The following is an 18,211-nucleotide window of genomic DNA, read 5'->3' as shown; positions in this document are numbered from 1 at the left end:
ACAGGAGGAACAGGACAATGAGGTGACTGAATTTTGAGTTAACTGGTTATCCGCTGGCAAACTCAATGCATGTGTATCACACCAGGAAAAGTTACAGCCTGATGCCCCGAGACTCTTTTGACAACATCTTCTCCACCAATGTGTCAGAAATAAATAAATCTCTGGTTGCCAGTTTAAGTTCAGCATGGCTTTATGGCCCAGTTAAGACCATAACAATTTTTTTAAACTTTTGATTTGAAGGATACAAGATGGTGCCTGAAACGTGGCGTCTCTTGTGCACTGACTCAGTATGGTCTATTGTCTGACACTCTTATATTTACCAGGTGTGTGCCTAATGTGTGGTAGGATTATCATTGAACTGTAGGAGAAAAATATCGCTATACTTGGGTACACGTGAAAATAAAATACCATTGAACCACGTTGCACACACTCCACCCAGAATCTGGAGACTCGGGTCTAAACACCTCCACATAGAACGGTGCAGCACAGGAACAAGCTCTTCTGCCCACGATGTTAGTGCTGAACAAGATGCCAAATTAAACTCATCCCTTCTGCGTGCATGTGATCCATATCCCTCCATATCCATGTGTCTATCAAAAAGCCTCCTAAACGCCACTCTCTTATCCAACACCACTAATGTCAGCGGGTTCCAGACACCCACCAACCTCTGTAAAATCCTAGCCCTGCACATCTCCTTTAAACTTTATCCCTCTCATCTTTAATCTATGTTCTCTGGTCTTTGACATTTCCACCTTGGGAAAATGGTTTTGCCTACACTATCTATAGCTCTAATACATTTTATACACAACCTTTGATTCTCCTGAGAAAACAATGCTAGTTTGTTCAACATCTCCTTATAGCTAATAGCCTCTAATGCAAGCAGCATTCTTAACTCCCTCCAAAGCCGCCACATACTTCCTATAATGGGTGACCAGAACTGCACACAATACTCCAAATGCAACCAAATCAAACTTTTATAAGGCTGCAACAAGACTTCCTAACCTTTGTACTCAAAGCATCCACTGATGAATGCAAGTATACGATGTGCATACCAACTCCATCTAGACGTGTTGCCACTTTCTGAGAGCTATGGACTTGGACCCCAAGATACTATGTACATCAATACTGTTATGAGTCCTGCCATTAACTGTATACTTTCCTTTGCATTTGACCTCCCAAAGTGCAACATCTCACACTTGCAAATTCCTAATTGTTGCCAACATTCTTGCAGTGAGCAAGTGCTAGATCATGATAACCACTTTTGTAATGTTTTCTCTCATTTCTATCCGGAATCTTTTCCTCATCATTTTAAATCCCTGTCTCCTGTTCCTTGAACCACCTGCCATCTTTCTCCATTTGGATACTCTCTTTATGTTCCTCTTACCGTGGTGCATGGCCTCACAGTTTCCCACATGAAGCTTCATTTGTCAAGATTGAGTCAATCGATCTAGATCCTGTCAGCGGCACAGTGGCACTGCGGTAGAGTTGCTGCCTCACAGCACCAGAGACCCGGGTTCAATCCTGACTACGGATGCTGTCTGTACAGAGTTTATATGTTTGGGGTAACATGGAACTAGTGTATGGATGATCGATGGTCGGTGTGGACCCGGTGGGTCGAAGGGCCCATTTCATAGACATAGAGATGTACCTCTGTACCATGCTGTACCTCTAAAACATCTGTCCTAATACCCTCATCACAACATGCTCCCCCCCCTAACTATTCTCATGTTATTGGTAATTGTGGACACGTTAGACTTTTACCTTCCTCGTATATATATCGCAAATAATTGAGGTCATGATCTGATTCTTGGGAAACTCTCTTATCTAAATAGCTTGCAGCTAGAAATATTGAATGTCTAGTTTTAATCTTTCTTCTCATGAAAAAGACTAACCATTACCTCAGAATTAACAACCAAATGTAGGCAATGTGATTTGTTTATTTGCAAATAGTAACTTAATTTATGAGAGGGAAATGTGGAGCAGATATCACGAGAAGTTGGCAATTTCAAGGCTTGCTTTAAACCAGAACATCAAGCACACCACATTATTTGTATCCGATGAGCATATCAAAGGGTCTGCTGAATTTGAAAGGCTTTGAGCAGTTTTGGCATCAATCTAACATTTGTCACATGCAAACGCTGCAATCATCTGGAATTGTTCTGACCTTCGCCCTGCTGTTAGAAGCTCTCGAGCTTCCTCCCAGGCAACAGAAAGCCTCAATGTCAGACCAGCTGCAAGCAGTTTCTGTGGCAGGAAAGATTATAACCGTGCAAAACCTGCAATGTGGTGCTGTCACAGAGAGGTGGATAAATGGAAGGTGCTGTACAATTAACTTTCTGTCAAAAGGAAGTTGAAGGCTTCTGTTTTTTGTCATTCTATACTTCACCTCCACAGTTCACACTGCTGATAGCGTCAAGTTTCCATCCTTTCATTTTCGGGAGCTGTCAGTCTAGTAGATTATAACGCTGAAAGCTGCAGGAGTCGTGCATAAAAACAGCGTGTTGGAACCCCGGTCAATAGCTAAGCATGGATGAGGAATGCCTGGATACCCTACAGCAGTCCATCCATACGCAGAGAACCCCACATTGCGGAGGGATGCGTGGGGACGCATGCCCAGAGAACGAGCTACATCGTCATTTACCGTAACGCAAAGCTGCATAATCTGCGCAGACTCCAAGAAATGCATTTAATTTAGTTTAGGAAGGAACTGCAGATGCTGGTTTACACCGAAGATAGACACAAACTGCTGGAGTAACTCAGCGGGTCAGACAACGCTCCTTCTGTCAAGAGATGCTGCCTGTCCTGCTTTAGTTTCTTTTAAAAAGGCCCTTCGGCCCATCAAGTCCGCACCGACCAACGATCCCCGCACATTAACACTACCCTACACACACTAGGGACAATTCTAACAATTAACCTACAAACTGGTACGTCTTTGGAGTATGGGAGAAAAACGAAGATCTCGGAGAAAACCCATGCAGGTCATGGAGAGAACGTACAAACTCTGGCGTTGTGAGGCAGTAGCTCTACTGCTACGCCATCATGCCGTCGATCAATAGACTCGATGTTGACAAATGAAGCTTCATTTGGGTAACTGTGTTGAAGGTGGGGATACAGAGTTAGCTCAACTGGTCATCATCACTCTGAATGGTGGGTCCGGCTTGAAAGGCAAAATGTCCCATATCTTCAAATCCTCACTGCTGACTTACTTTGTACTCCAGTGTAAACATGTGCTAATTTAACCAAATATTTGAAAATATCAACTTCAGTCACAATTATTATTTGAAAGGTCAACTTATAATATCCATATTAAATGGCTTTAAAATAATTTCAGCTTTATCCACCAAAAACAAGGTTTATGTGTTAAATGTATTACTGACATCCAGTGCATTTTTCGCAGAAATGATCTAATGGCTGATCTAATTTTCCCTCTCAACCCTGGTCTCTTGCCTTCTCCATGTAACCTTAGACACTTAATCAAGAACCTATCAATCTCAGCTTTAAAAATACCCAATTTGGCCTCCACTGCTGTCTGTGGCAATAAATTCAACAAATTTGCCACCTTAAGCAACAAAAAAAAATCCCTCCTCATCTCTATTCTAAGGAAACATTATTTTATTCTGAGGCTGTGCCTCTGGTTCTAGACTCTCCCACCACTGGATAGATCCTCTCCACATCCACTCTACTTGTGCCTCTCTCTACAGTGCAGTGCATATATATTGTGCATTTAAATAAAATACAATTACCCGTGATCGTCCTCCTGTATTGTTTTAGCAGCCGCTTGCGTTGATAGTTTAATCTGCAAGTCCAGTCTCTGTAAGTAGTCTTTTGCAGACAGTTCCTCAGGCTGCGTGGGCCTGGTGTCTGGATCTTCTGTATTTGGAGATGGAGAGTCTTCTTCGTTATTCAGAGGCCTTCCGTCACTGAATGCATACGTTTCTGTGGATTCATTCTCAGGAGAGTCCAACGAGTTCAGTCCATTAAAAAGTGACCCCTTCTCCGATATCACTGGGATGAGGAGGGTTTTCCTCAGGAATATGCAATCACTTGTGAAGAGTTTATTTGCCCTTTTAATTTGCTCCGTCTAGAATAAAATCAGGATAAACGTTAACAACATCTTAGCTGCAGATTTGTTTTGTTTTACAATATTATATTTCCCGTATTGTGATGTCTGCAAAATACATTTTAACCTGTAATAATGGTGGCATTTTGGTATAAATTGTACTCTGGTGTAAACTCAGCTGGCTTAGTTTAATTTAATTTAGAGATATGGTGTGGAAACAGACCCTTTGGCCCACGCTGACCAACGATCACCCACACATTAGTCCTATGTTATCCCACTTTCACATCCCACACACCAGGGGCAGTTTACAGAAGCCAATTGAACTACAAACCTGCACGTCTTTAGAAACCGTAGCACTCGGAGAAAACCCACATGGTCACGGGGAGAACGTACAAACTCCGTACAGACAGCACCCAATGTCAGGATCGAACCCTGGTCTCAGGTGCAGTGAGGCAGCAACTCTATCATGCAGCCCCACAATATTCTACTAAGTTGGTTGAAGTACCAATACTCCAGGGAAAACTAAACAATGAAGATTTATTAAGACGCTGGAGTTTTACCTTGGGACCAAGCCTCTAATGCAGATTGATGGGATGAAACCATTACTTAGCAATAAAGCATCTTAATGAACTGCATTTGAGGAGTATCTTAATGACTACTGGCTCACTATCTCATGGACAACTGATGTGGGACATGGGGAAAAAAAGCCCCACTGCCCAGCAGTGGATGCCCTTTATAGGGGCATTTCTGGAGCTGGGGGTATGATATCCACAGCCAGAGAGTTCAAAATTATACCAGCAGTTTATTCCAGTTGTAGCTTACCAGTTGATCTACAGCAAGTGAAGAATCCTCTGATGGAATGTCCATACATGCAGAGCTCTGAGCTGGTATCTGTCAGGCACTACATTGTTATAGCACCTATGTTCTCCATCTGAGTGCTTATAGAACCAGACTACTTATGCTTTAAGAAAGGTGTCTCCTCAGGGCTGCGTGGCACTGTATTGGGAGGCTGACGTGAGTGCCAGAGGAGGGAGTTGAGGCAGGTACTGTCACAACCTCAAGCAACATTTGGACAGGTACATGGATAGGAAAGGTTTGGAGGGATATGGACCAAACGCAGGCAGGTGGTACTTGTGTAGATGGAGCATGTTGGTCGGCGTGCACGAGTTAGGCCAAAGGGTCTGTTTGCACGCAGTATAACCATGACTCCTGCTTTCCCCGCTCCTGTACCTGGGAGCCGGTGAATCCCTGTCCTGGTACTGGTTTCCACAGGGCTTGGTGAGGAGAGGTTGGTCACCAGCATAATCAAGGACCAGTCTCACAATGTCTCGCCACAGTCTCTCTCAGCGCTTCCTGTAATGGACGCTGCTGCCTCCTCTTATACCCTCTTCCATAAGCAAAAGGTACAGAAGTGTGAAAGCGCATACCTCCATATTTAGGGACGGTTTCTTCCCGGCTGTTACCCCCAGGCAACTGATCCATCCATCCTACCAACAACTAGAGAGTGGTTCTGAGCTACAATCTAGCTCACTGGAGATGATCGGCCTATCTTTAATCGGACTTTGCTGGTCTTTATCTTGCACTAAACGTTATTCCCGTTATCATGTATCTGTACACTGTGGACAGCTCGACTGTAATCATGTATAGTCTTTCCGCCGACTGGTTAGCATGCAATAAAAAGCTTTTCATTGTACCTCGGTACACGTGGCAATAAACTAAACTGGTGTTGGCAGTCTGGGGCGAGGAGTGCAGTCAGTCAGCACTGAGGTAGGTGCGAGGCTCGGAGATGTACCACAAATGCCAGCGCAGTACACATGACCAGCCCTGGGGACTTGGGAACACCTGCCCCGTTTGTTGACAAACCGCCTGCACGCCACAGTCCCTCTTGACGCCTGCTGTACACTTGAATGGAAGCTGCTACCTCCTGCTGTCCTTGGAGGTGGGCAAACACCAACATGCTGGTTGTCCCGCGTCCCGTGAGCACCAGGCTAGAGAGAGGGTCTGCACAGTCTGTCGACACCTGAACCAGACTCCACCCCGCAGCTCAGTAGCTGAACAAACACACAGCCCTCCCCCAGCCTGCAGCCTGCCCAACACCCACTCACACCAGCTGTCTCTCCACACCATCAACGTGCAGATCAATACTGGATGCCTGCCAGCTGCCTGGCGCAGCAATGCAGTCAGTCATGCATGAGGCCACCACATGGCTTTTGGGCAATGATTCCATCAGCACTCTTGCTCTTGGGATTGCGTTCTGAATGTTAAACAAGCACTCGATGCAGCAGGTACATAGACGGTGTTCATCATAGACACATGAAGCTGTATGGCACAGAAACAGGCCCATGCTGACCCAATCGCCAAGCTGGGCTATCCCCAATTTCCTGCATTTGGCCCCTATCCCTCTAAACCATTCCTATCCATATAACTGTCCAAATGTCTTTGAAAGCTGTAATTGATAATGGACTACCCTCCAAGTGCAAACATTGCCCCCGAGATCCATCTTAAATCTCTCCCCTCTCACAAGACTATGCCCCTTAGTTACAAGTTTGAATCCTCCTCTGCCTTGGGTAAGAGACTGTGTGTTCACTTTATCCATGCCCCTCAAGAAGGTCACCCCTCAGCCTCCTGTTAGGCTCGTGATTCCAGCATCTGCAGTTCCTTGTAACTCCTTAAAGGTGCACATCAAAAATAATCTTGATGGAGGCAGTCAACATAATCACAGTGTGTGTGCACGTCCCTGTCTCTCTCTCCCCCTCGCTCCATCTCCACCTCCCTCCATCTGTGTATAGAGGAGAATTCTAGGAATTAAATTGTAACTGAGGGGCAAGATGAACATATCTATGATAAAGGAATCAGTGGTGGATTCTTCAATAACGGGTTTGCAGGCCTTCATTCTTCATCTGAAGAAGAATGCCGGCCCGAGACGTCAACCATCAATGTTCTCCAGAGATGTTCCCTGACCCGCTGAGTTCCTCCAGCACTTTGCGTCCTACATTATTCTTCCTGGTTATGCATTTCACGATTCGAAATATCCCTACATCCAGTCATGTCCCAAATAACCGAGTAAAATCTCAAGAAGCCTCAGGACACTTTAGACAAATCTAACTGTCTCACATACTTTTCTTTCCCTCAAAAGCAAAAAGCCAGCACTGAATTCAATTAATATTTTATAACTGGCAAACAATGCACAAGTGATATTGTATGTGACAGCAGAATATAATAACCGCACTGGCGTGCAGCCCATTCCCACTCGCGCCTTGTGTCCGTGTGGGCAGCCCAGATCATTAATCACATCCTGTGGCTGCAACTAAATTTGGATATTTTCAGCTGAGCGAGGAAAGTGAAAGCAATTTTTAAGCTTCAAAAACATCTGGTAAGTCAGTTGTGATTTCTGCGAGGGCAGTTTGAGGAATGGAATGGTTGTAGCAAGAAACATTGGTGCATTTTAACTAAAGATTATATTAATACAGCCGTCGGAACCACAGCAAACCCTTAACATGCTCCATCTTACAAATTCACAGTATTCCTCACCATGGACATAGCTTAAGTCACGGAGCTATCGAGGCATAGAGCTGTACAGCAGAGAAACAGGACATTCGGCCCAACCCATTTGACCAAGTTGGCATATTGGGCTAGTCCTATTTACCTGCTTTTTGCTCCAGATCACTCCTAATCCTTCAATCCTTATATCTGTCCAAATGTCTTTTAAAAATTCCAAATGTTCTTTAGAAATTCAACAGGATAATGTAGCATAGCAAAAAAAAAAAGACTCCTGGGGTGTTAAAACTACATTTTGAAATTGGAGGCACTTTACCATCCCTCAGTTAACAGGCATGGTGATGCAGTTATAGAGTTGCTCCTATGAAAGGGTGGCACTGTGGCACAGCAGTAGAGTTGCTGCTTTACAGCACCAGTGACCCGGGTTCGATCACGACTATGGGTGCTGCCTGCACCGAGTTTGCACGTTTTCCCCATGGCCTGCATGGGTTTTCTCTGAGAGTTCCGGTTTCCTCACACACTCCAAAGACATATAGGTTTGTAGGCCCACAAAAATGCTGGAGAAACTCAGCGGGTGCAGCAGCATCTATGGAGCGAAGGAAATAGGCAACGTTTTGGGCCGAAACCCTTCTTCAGACTGAGGCCAATTGGTTTGGTGAAAAAAAATAGTAAATTGTCCCCAGTGTGTGTCGGATAGTGTTAGTATGCAGGGATCACTGGTCACTGTGGACTCGGTGGAACGAAGGGCCCGTTTCCAGGCTGTATCTCTAAACTAAACTAAAAGGTGTTGGCTACTTCGGCTTCTGCTGGTACTTTTACAGGCTGTATAAATGTGCTTTGTGAAACAGGAACCACTGCTGAGCACCTGCACAATTGGGCTTAAACCAGCATCTGCAGTTCCTTCCTACACTGAAAAAAGGGTGGCCAGTCAACCAGGACTCTGCCCCAATCTGACCCCCAATTGATGTACTGTTGCTGAACATTAACTTGTCTTGCCAGTCCAGCTGATTTCTTTCTTTTCTGAATGGATTTCAATAAAAGCCTTCAGATGACAAGTTGTCAAGGGTAAGCCAGTACTTAAAAACGCCATCTTCCCACAGTTGTGAATGATATATGGCGTAAGTTAATGGATACAAGTCTCAAACACTAATTAGATTGTTGGACGAGCATAAGAATATCACATTCATAGTCCTTAAACCATGACCTCATTAGAAAGTTCATAAAAACCCATAGCTCTTGAAGATCTTACAGAGGTGTATAAAATCATGAGGGGAATTGATAGGTTTAAGATGAGGGGAAAGATTTAACCTGACATCATAACTTGCCCATGCCAATAAAGATGCCCAATCTAAGCCAGTCCCATTTGCATGCAGTGAGCCCGCAGTAAACCTTTCCCATCCATGTCCCCATCCAAATGTCTTTTAAATTTTGTATTGTACCTGCCCCAACTCCCTCCTCTGGCAGCTCGTTCCATATGACCACCACACTCTTTCCCCTCTCATCCTAAACCTATGCCCTCTAGTTCTTAATTCACCTAATTGGGTAAAAGATTCTGTGCATTCACCCTATCTATTCTCCTCATGATTTTATACGTCTCTATAAGATCAACCCTGAGCCCCCTGCGTTCAAGGAATAATGTCCTAGCCTGCCCAACCTCTCCCTATAGCTCAGGCCCTCTAGTCCTGGTAACATCCTCGTAAATGTTCTCTGCATTCTTTCCAGCTTTATGGCATCTTCTTGTAAAAGACCAGTTAACTACAGTACAATGAGGCAGCTAATCTGCCCATTGGTTCCATGCTAGACCCAGTATGGCAATCTCATTCCCTTTCTCCTTACTTCCCTGCAGCCCTGCAAATTATTTGCTTTTATATGCGCATCAAATCTATTTTTTGCCACTTTCCCACAAAAATAGGTAATTTACAGTAGACGTACATTTATGGACGAGAAGCAAGCATCCAGAAGAAGCCCATGCACTCACAGAGAGAACGTGCAAACTCCACACAGGCAGCACCCAATGTCAGGATCAAACCCAGGTCTCTGGAGCTGTGAGGCAGCAACATTCACTGCTGTGCCACAAAGGCCACCATTTGTACTTCAAAAATGCAAACGTACGAGCTCCTAGTATATATTCAACAAGATTTCAAACAATCTCAGCAGTTTTATTCAAGAATCTGCCGCCATCAGCAAATTTGATGTAGAGCTGCCATACTTATACTTTGAAAGCTTATACGAATTGTAGGATCATACAACAACCTTGATGTACTGCTTCTTCTGAAAGATATAAACCCATTCCTGGTGGGAAAACCATGCGCAAGCACAAGATCAGACTCGGTGACCATCTTTCCAAGGCTGAAAAGTTCACTGTTATTTATGGCAGGTTCCCATGGCGACTGGCCGATGAGTTTGCCTGCTGCACCATTCTCCGGCATGAGTCAGTGTCTTCTGCGAGCGAAGCAGCAACTGGCTGTGGCTCAAGAGGAAGGACTCCAACTGGGCTGCAAAATGACCAGCAAGAGGGGTGAAACGGTGGGGAGCGCACCTGGGGCTCCAGGTGTTGCTGTTGAGGTGTTGTGGGCCTATCAACGAAACACCAAGGAAGGAGGGTGCCCACCTGATGACCCCAATGAAGTTTTTACCCCCTACCCCTACTCAAGAGAGTAAGTGGGGGTTGTAATTTCAATTATAGTGGGGATAGTAATATCAACTCCTATAAGCCCAACTCAATACACAACGTAGTTCACAGAGGAACAGGACCTTCAGCCCACAATGTTTGTGCCCAGCATGATGCCTAGTTAAACCAATCTCATCTGCCTGTCCATGCGATGACTGGAGACCCGCAAAAGCCTGGGGCTTGCCTGGAACGGGGACCGCTCATAACAACAAGCACCCGAGGTCAGGATCGAACCCAGGATCTCTGGTGCTATGAGGCAGCAGCTCTACCAGCCACGCCACTGTGCTGCCACGCAATGAAACTATATTCAGTAAACCTTTGATAGACACAAAAAGCTGGAGTAACTCAACGGATCAGACAGTATCTCTGGAGAAAAGGAATAAGTGACGTTTGGGGTCAAAACCCTGTTTCAGCGTTAAATCTCCAATTACTTCATTTTGTAAAAAGAACAAATGACTGGATAAAAATGTAAATCAAATGAATAAAATTGTCAACTAAATGTCTTCCAGCAACATTGACGACATTCAAATTGTCCCCTGGGCATTGTTCTTGACAGAGTTCGCCAGGAGATTTAAAATAGTTTTACATATTCATTACATTTGCATGATTTTCAAATGGCAATTGTTTCCAGAATCTTCTATGAGAATGTTACAAATCATCACAGTGCAATAAAATCCACAAAGGGTTATCACTTATATTGCCAAATTCCACAACAATTTCCACCATTCACTGAAGATGCAAAATCAGAACAGGGTCAGCTGTCAAATCCATACTAATATACAAGGGTAGTTTGAGATTGAGGAGGTGTTGAGGCTCTTGAAGAGCATTTTAAGGTAGATAAATCCCCGGGACCTGATAGGATCTATTTCATGTTATTGAGAGGCAAGAGAGGAGATTGCAAGAGCCTTTATGAAGATCTTTGTGTCTTCTCTAGTCACAGGCAAAGTCCTGGAGGAATGGAGAGTAGGTAATGTCGTTCCTTTCTTTAAGAAGGGTAGGAGAGAGAATCCAGGGAATTATAGGCTGGTGAGCCTCACGTCAGTGGTAGGAAAACTATTGGAGAGGAATCTTCAGCATCAAGATTCCTGGGGTCGCGAACTGAGAGGGAGGCTGTCAAAAGTATACAGCGGGATATATGTCAGCTACAGAAATGAGCGGAAAAATGGCAGATGGAGTTTAATTCATGCAAGTGTGAGGTGTTGCAATTTGGGAGGACAAATGTAAGGGGAAAATATACAATTAATGGTAGGACCCTAAAGAGTAATGATGTACTCAGAAATCCTGTGGTCCAAGTTCATAACTCCCTGAAAGTGGCAAAATATGTAGATAGTGTGGTATAGAAGGCATATGGCATGCTTACTTTCATAGGTCATAAACATCAGGAAGTCATGATACAGTATAATAGGACTTTGTTTAGGCTTTGTTTGGAGTATTGTGTGTAGTTCTGGTTGCTCCATTACAAGAAAGATTGGAGAGGTTTTGAAAAGGTGCAGAGTACGTTTTCCAGAATTATGCCTGGATTAGCTCCAGGGAGAGTTTGGACAGACTTGACTTGTTTTCTCAGGAAAATGCCAGTGGTTATGGGGAGACATCGTCAGTCTGAAGAAGGGTCTCGATCTGAAACGTCACCCATTGTTTTTCTCTGGAGATGCTGCCTGACCTACTGAGTTACTCCAGCTTTTTGTGTCTATCTTCGGTTTAAACCAACAGATAGACACAAAATGCTGGAATAACTCAGTGGGTCAGTGGGTCAGTCAGTTCCTTCCTACACACTGAATTGTTCCACGTTTCATTAGAGAGTGACTGTGATCCTTCCTTTTGGGTTTCACAGAATTGAAATTGTAAAACTAAATAAATGGTCAACTGCAAATGGTTTTAAAATCTTGAATGGAGTCTTTATGTAACATCAATCAATAATTTCAGATCCCAGGAGGAATGGTGGCAAAATCCAAGATATATGATGCTGCAGACTGCATGGTGATCTATATCGATCCAAGTCTGAAAGCTGTACTAAGCTTCATCCACATTACCTTGAACGCAAGAAGTCCGCAACAAAGCTCACATAAACGGAGGCTTAACTAATCACGATTATTCTTACATCAAATGCATTATCCGAATGTAGTTACAGTGCCCTCCATAAAGTTTGGGACAAAGACCCATCATATATTTATTTGCCTCTGTATTCCACAATTTGAGATTTGTAATAGAAAAAAAAAATCACATGTGGTTAAAGTGCACATTGTCAGATTTTAATAAAGGACATTTTTATACATTTTGGTTTGGAGGGGGAGTAGGGGGGAGGGAAAGAGGTGTAATGCAAGGAAAGGCAGAGGAGAGTGCATGTAGAAGTTATCTAAACTTAGAAAATTCAACGTTCATACTGCTATGTTGTAACCATTATTTTAAATGTGGCTATCATACCTGCCTCTACTACCTCCTCTAGCAGCTCGTTCCATATACCCACCACCCTCTGTGTTCCCCCTCAGGTTCCTATCAAATCTTTCCACTCTCACCTGAAACCCATGTCCTCTGGTTCTTGGTATCCCTCTCATCCTTTCCTATCTATTAGGAGAGTGATTGTCCTTGAAATGGTACAAGCAAGGAAGAAAGGTTATGGAAGTTAGACATGTCTTTAAGATTATTTGACTAGGATTGAAACAACCACAAAGAGAACTCTTAAAGATGATTCAGACAAATTGTTCAAGGATTAAAACAAAATGGAAATCAAACAGAAATTCCCACCTGGAGAAGCATTGCTGGAGAGGCTAACTTGATTAGTATGGGTATCAGGGAGAAGGCAGGAGAATCGGGTTAAGAGGTAAGGATAGATCAGCCATGATTGAATGGTGGTAGTAGACTTGATGGGCCGAATGGCCTAATTCTGCTCCTGTCACTTCTGAACATGAACAAGGTAACCATTAAAAGATGTTTAGGAAAGAGGATTAAGAAGCAACAAAATAGGTATCTTGAATAAGTGTCAATGCTATAAGTTCCGTTTTGGTACTTGCCAATTGTACTGTTTTACAGGCTTCTTAAATAACTTTTTCTGCCACTGGATCTGTAATAGGATCTTAAATATTTCCTGTGCTGAATTCATCATCTGTCATTGCATTTGGCCAAACGCCATTCCACATGTCCAGGCAGACACAGGAATATCCTCTGTCAGAAACGCTTCAAGTGTACAAACACTGAATGTACAATACACTATTCAGAGACCCCCAACTACATATGACAAAAAACATGCACTCCTGCGAAGGAACCTACTCATGTTATATAATAGGTCACCCCAGCAACCAATTCTAGAAATGTAGATGCAAAAGAACTGCAATGCTGGTTTACAAAAAAAGACACAAAGTGCTGGAGTAACTCAGCGGGTCAGGCAGCATCTCTGGAGAATATACACAGGTGTCGTTTCGGGTCGGGACCCTTCTTCGGACTGAAGAGGGGTCCCGACCCGAAACATCACTTGAGCATGTTCTCCAGAGATGCTGCCTGATCCACTGAGTTACTCCAGCACTTTGTGTCTTTAATTCTAAAAATGTTCCACGGAAATCCTTTACTTCAGGATCCTGGGTCATGTTGAATCTCAAGCACCGTGGAGTGTTCAAACAAAGGGGAGCGAGCCTTTCTCTTCATTCTGCAGACACAAGGCCTGAATAAGCAGACTTTGTACATTCAGCATCACGAATAAATAGCAAGAAGCACGGGCAGCACAAAGCCTGTGGCCAGTTGGGGAGAGGACAGAATTTGGATTATTTTCAAAATGAGTTTGACACACATGCGGGCAGAGGGGGCTGCAGGGGCCTTACTGCAGCCGGGCGAGTGAGAGGATCATGCGCAGCCTGCAGCAGCTGCATGGAGAGGCGGTGGAAGGAGCAGATGCCATCGAGCTGATCCAGGTCCACCCCTACTTCATAGATCCAGTGACACCACGACACCAGGCCTTAAAGTGAGAACATTTAAAAAATGCATACCTCATTGGGTCAAGTTTGAAATTGTCAGAGGCTTAGAAGTTGCAAGATGGCGGGGCTGGCGTAGACGGGGCATCTTAGTCGGAATGGATAAGTTGGGCCACAGCAAACAACGTGCATCAAGCTGAAAGCAAGGTCTCCGAATTCCCAAGAAGATATCATAGCCAATATGAATGCACTGATACATTTTAGAATGTCATCATTTAAATAGCAATTATGAAAGCTACTTCGAAAAAAAAACCTCATAAAAGGCAATTGCATATCAGACAAAGCACTGAATACTTGACATAAAACACAAATTAAAAATGCAAATGTTATGTAATACATTCGACTTGAAAGCAATTGCAAGTATAAAGGGGAAACAAATGATCTGATCGAGTGAGTGGGTGAGAGCACAGCAGATGAAATAATTGGAACATTGTGAGGCCAGACACGTTACAAAGCACAACGGAAACGCACAGTTTCTTCAATGGTCGGATGTCGAGCTGATAAAGCCATGGAAAGACACAAAGTGCTGGAGTAACTCAGCGGGTCAGGAAGCATGTCTGGAGAGCATGGATAAGTGACGTTTCAGGTCGGGACCCTTTTTCAGACTGATTGTAGGGTGGGGCAAAGAAAGCGGGGAGAGAGGAGAGGCAGTACCAAGCGTGGCAGGTGAAAGGCAGACACACATCCATGTTCTCCAGAGATGCTGCCTGACCTGCTGAGTTACTCCAGCACTTTGTGTATTACCCAGCATCTGCAGTTCTTTGGTTCTAGGTTACTGGAAATTGTTGAATTCAGTAGTAAATCATGAAGGCAGTACATTCATTTTTTTTGGATATCTCAAGCAAGAATCTATTCCTCATCCCCAATTGCCCTTGATGTGCACACCTTTCTGAGGAACCCCCTCCTCCCGCCCAACATCGTCCCCTTTCTCCCCACACCCTTCCCTTACTTCTAGTACCCATCCACTAACATTATCCTGCACACTAAGTACAATTGACAATTTCTACCGAAGACGATAAACCTACAAACCTGTACGTATTTGAAATGTGGGAGGAAACTGGAACACCCGGTCACAGGGAACAAGGTACAAACTCTGTACAAACTCGTAGTCAGGATCGAACGTGGGTCTACGGTGCTGTAAAGCAGCAACTCTACTGCTGCGCCACCGTGCCGGCCACACAATATAATTTAAATTCCCACGGCAGCCCATGAACTCAGATCTCTGAACTATTAATCCTGCACTTTAACTGTTGTGCCACCAACATGCACCTCTGCATTCATCACTTCCCACAACTTTCACCTCCGGGCAGATCAGGAACAATTAACAAGTTGAACCACCATCAATTATATAAATTAGTCTTTCCTGATATCCACCCTGTCACTGTACTCCCTGTACCATTCACTCCTCTGCATTCTCTGCAACCTAAAACATGTTAAAACACAGAGTACAGCACAGGCCGCTCGGTCAACAATGTCGGTGTCGAACATGATGCCACGATAAACTAATCTCCTCTGCCTGCATGTGATCCATATCCCTGCATTCCCTGCACAACCATGTGCATATTTAAAAGCCTCTTAAATGCCACTATCTACCATCCCTGATCGCGCATTCCAGGCATCCACCACCCTCCGTGTACAAAAAACTGCCCCCCACATCTTTAACCTGTGCCCCTCTCATCTTAAAGCTATGCCCTACAATCTTTGACATTTCCACTCTGAGAAATAGGTTCTGACTACCAACGTTTGATTTCTAACTTTTCTCAGCTCCGATTAAGAAAAATGTCACCCATTCAAAACATCAATCCTGTTTCTCTCTCAACAGATGCTGCCCATCCTAATGTGTGCTTCAGACAAAATGTGTGTAGGATCTGCAGATTCTCGTTTTAATCAAAGAAAGACACAGAAAGCTGGAGGAACTCATCAGGTCAGGCACCATCTCTGGAGGAAAGGAACAGGTGACGTTTTGGCCCGAGACCCTTCTTCAGACTCAGGGGAAAGGGAAATTAGTTTCACTGTTATCCTGTTGAGTTTCAGTGCCTTTTTAACTCGTTATCACCTATCCCACAGCCAATAAAGTACCATTGTGAGCTCTATCATTCCTTGATTATCATTGCTTTTATGCACATCTTCCATCTATTTGTCCTATATCTCTCATTTCCCTTTCATAATAATAATAAGAATATATTTTATTGTCATTGCACATAAGTGCAACGAGATTTGGGTATGCAGCTTCCATCCGACATCATAACTTAAATAAACTACTAAAATTTAGGTTTAGATACCCCGTGAACATGGTTTGTACAAGGAACATTACAATAGTAAAATAGTCAAAACAGACTAAAGTGCAGATGTGTCTGTGCGACATGACCATCCGAGGGAGATAGTCCGTGGGGGTGGGGGGCACTCAGCTGTGACTCACAGTCTGAAGAAGGGTCTTGACCCGAAATGTCACCTATTCCTTTTCTCCAGAGATGCTGCTTGGCCTGCTGAGTTACTCCAGCATTTTGCGTCTGCCTAATGTGTGCGTCTGGCATTTTCTGGGGTTTATTTGAGTCACATAATAAACATAGGTTTAATACTGTGCCCAAACTACTGTAGGTTCCAGGTATGCCGTGCTATAAGTCTAAAGGCAATAGTACCATTAATTCTATTTACAGAACATTAAAATGCCTGTTGTCCGCAGTGAGGCCTGTGACAAGTTGCCTTGCAACAATCGATAAGACCCTAGCTGTGCAAAGCAACAGGACAGATGGCTATGCAATGTTGTCAGGCCAGATCACGTTACTTGACGCCATGGATCTCTAGCCTTGAGGTGTTCAGCACTGTGGTGCTGAAATCAAATCAATGCAGCGATGGATATATATGCAAGGCTTTCTTTTTCTTTAACCCATGGGTTAAAGCATGGGTGAAAGAAAGAGAAAAGGAAAACAGTGGTAACTGTTAATGGGGAACACTAGGAGCAAATGTAGGTATGGGGGGGGGGCAGTGCAGAGGGGGCAGAAGGGGACCTGAAGAAGGTGAGAGCAGTGGTAAACAAAGGTAACAGTCAGACTAAAGTTAAAAGCATCTATGATTCAGCTGCTGGTGGGGTGGGGATAGTGGTTAAAGTGAAGAACTATTGAAAATTGCCAAGCTAATTCAAAAGACAGCTTACTAAACTGTGAGGCTGAAAATTTTCCAGAGGAGAATAAAAACCCACCCAGATCAATACTCAAGTTTACTCAAGTCTCATAATCCAAGTACATTCAGAAAGGATCTGGATAAATTCTGGAAAAAGGTAGCACTAGGTACAATTATTGTTAAAACAAAATTGAAATATAACAACTTTGGAAAGAAAGAATTTGGGCATTTAGTAACTTTGAATTCAGCAAACTAGACTATAGGTACTTATTGAATATATTGTCTACATTTTCTCTCGCATTGCCATTTCAATCTGCAGCCATAGCCTTAAATTAAAGAGTCTTGCAGTTTGTTTGGACTAAGACATCAACCAAGACAAAGCAAAATCTGCACAGTAACAAATGCCATATCCCCAAACAAGATATTAAAAAGATATTCATACTACATAACTGTACATCCGTCTCAGCTTCCTGGCAACGGCTTCCTGGCAGGCCATTAGTTGCTTTATGGTATCCATTCTATTCTCTGCCCTGAAAATCAGGAACACTCACCGAATGTTCCCGCAATAGCTTTAATCCTCTTTGTATGAAACACTTTAGAATTAAATACAGGAAGCCCAAGGAAAATTGTTATTAAAATTCCGCTGAAGAGTTTAAATATTTCAAATTATTTACGGCAAAGGACTGATTGAGGGTAGCAATTTAGTTCATGATAGATGTACACCACCTGAATTCATGCAAGAATTTAAGGCCTATGGTTTAATATTAGCAATATAAATAGGTTTTAATAGAGAAACAAGGAACTGAAAATGTGGGCTTATAAGAAATGACACAAAGTTCTGCAGTAACTCAGTGGGTCAGGCAGCATCTGTGGAGAAGGTGACGTTTCAGGTTGGGAACCTTC

General features: G+C 43.6%; 1 protein-coding gene and 1 long non-coding RNA gene across 3 annotated transcripts in view; one reads left to right on the top strand and one right to left on the bottom strand.

The window, feature by feature from the left end:
• The window catches only part of lysmd2 (LysM, putative peptidoglycan-binding, domain containing 2), a 53,657-nt gene that overhangs the window by 31,899 nt on the left and 3,547 nt on the right, over nt 1-18,211 (bottom strand). For both annotated transcript variants that reach the window (XR_008726093.1, XM_055661108.1), the window contains exon 2: nt 3,744-4,081. Coding sequence is in view for 1 of the 2 variants with exons in the window: in XM_055661108.1 (XP_055517083.1) it covers nt 3,744-4,081 (338 nt within the window). In the remaining variant the exon portion in view is untranslated. The remainder of the gene's footprint in view (nt 1-3,743; nt 4,082-18,211) is intronic.
• LOC129712585 (uncharacterized) lies at nt 5,440-16,279 on the top strand. The gene is made up of 2 exons (XR_008726094.1): nt 5,440-7,433; nt 16,011-16,279. It is a non-coding gene; the product is annotated as an uncharacterized LOC129712585 (long non-coding RNA).

Source organism: Leucoraja erinacea, chromosome 33 (assembly GCF_028641065.1).
Source record: "Leucoraja erinacea ecotype New England chromosome 33, Leri_hhj_1, whole genome shotgun sequence".
In the NCBI taxonomy this organism is placed as follows: domain Eukaryota; kingdom Metazoa; phylum Chordata; class Chondrichthyes; order Rajiformes; family Rajidae; genus Leucoraja; species Leucoraja erinaceus.
Note: the sequence above shows the minus strand (reverse complement) of the source record. Positions and strands in the feature narration are given on the sequence as shown.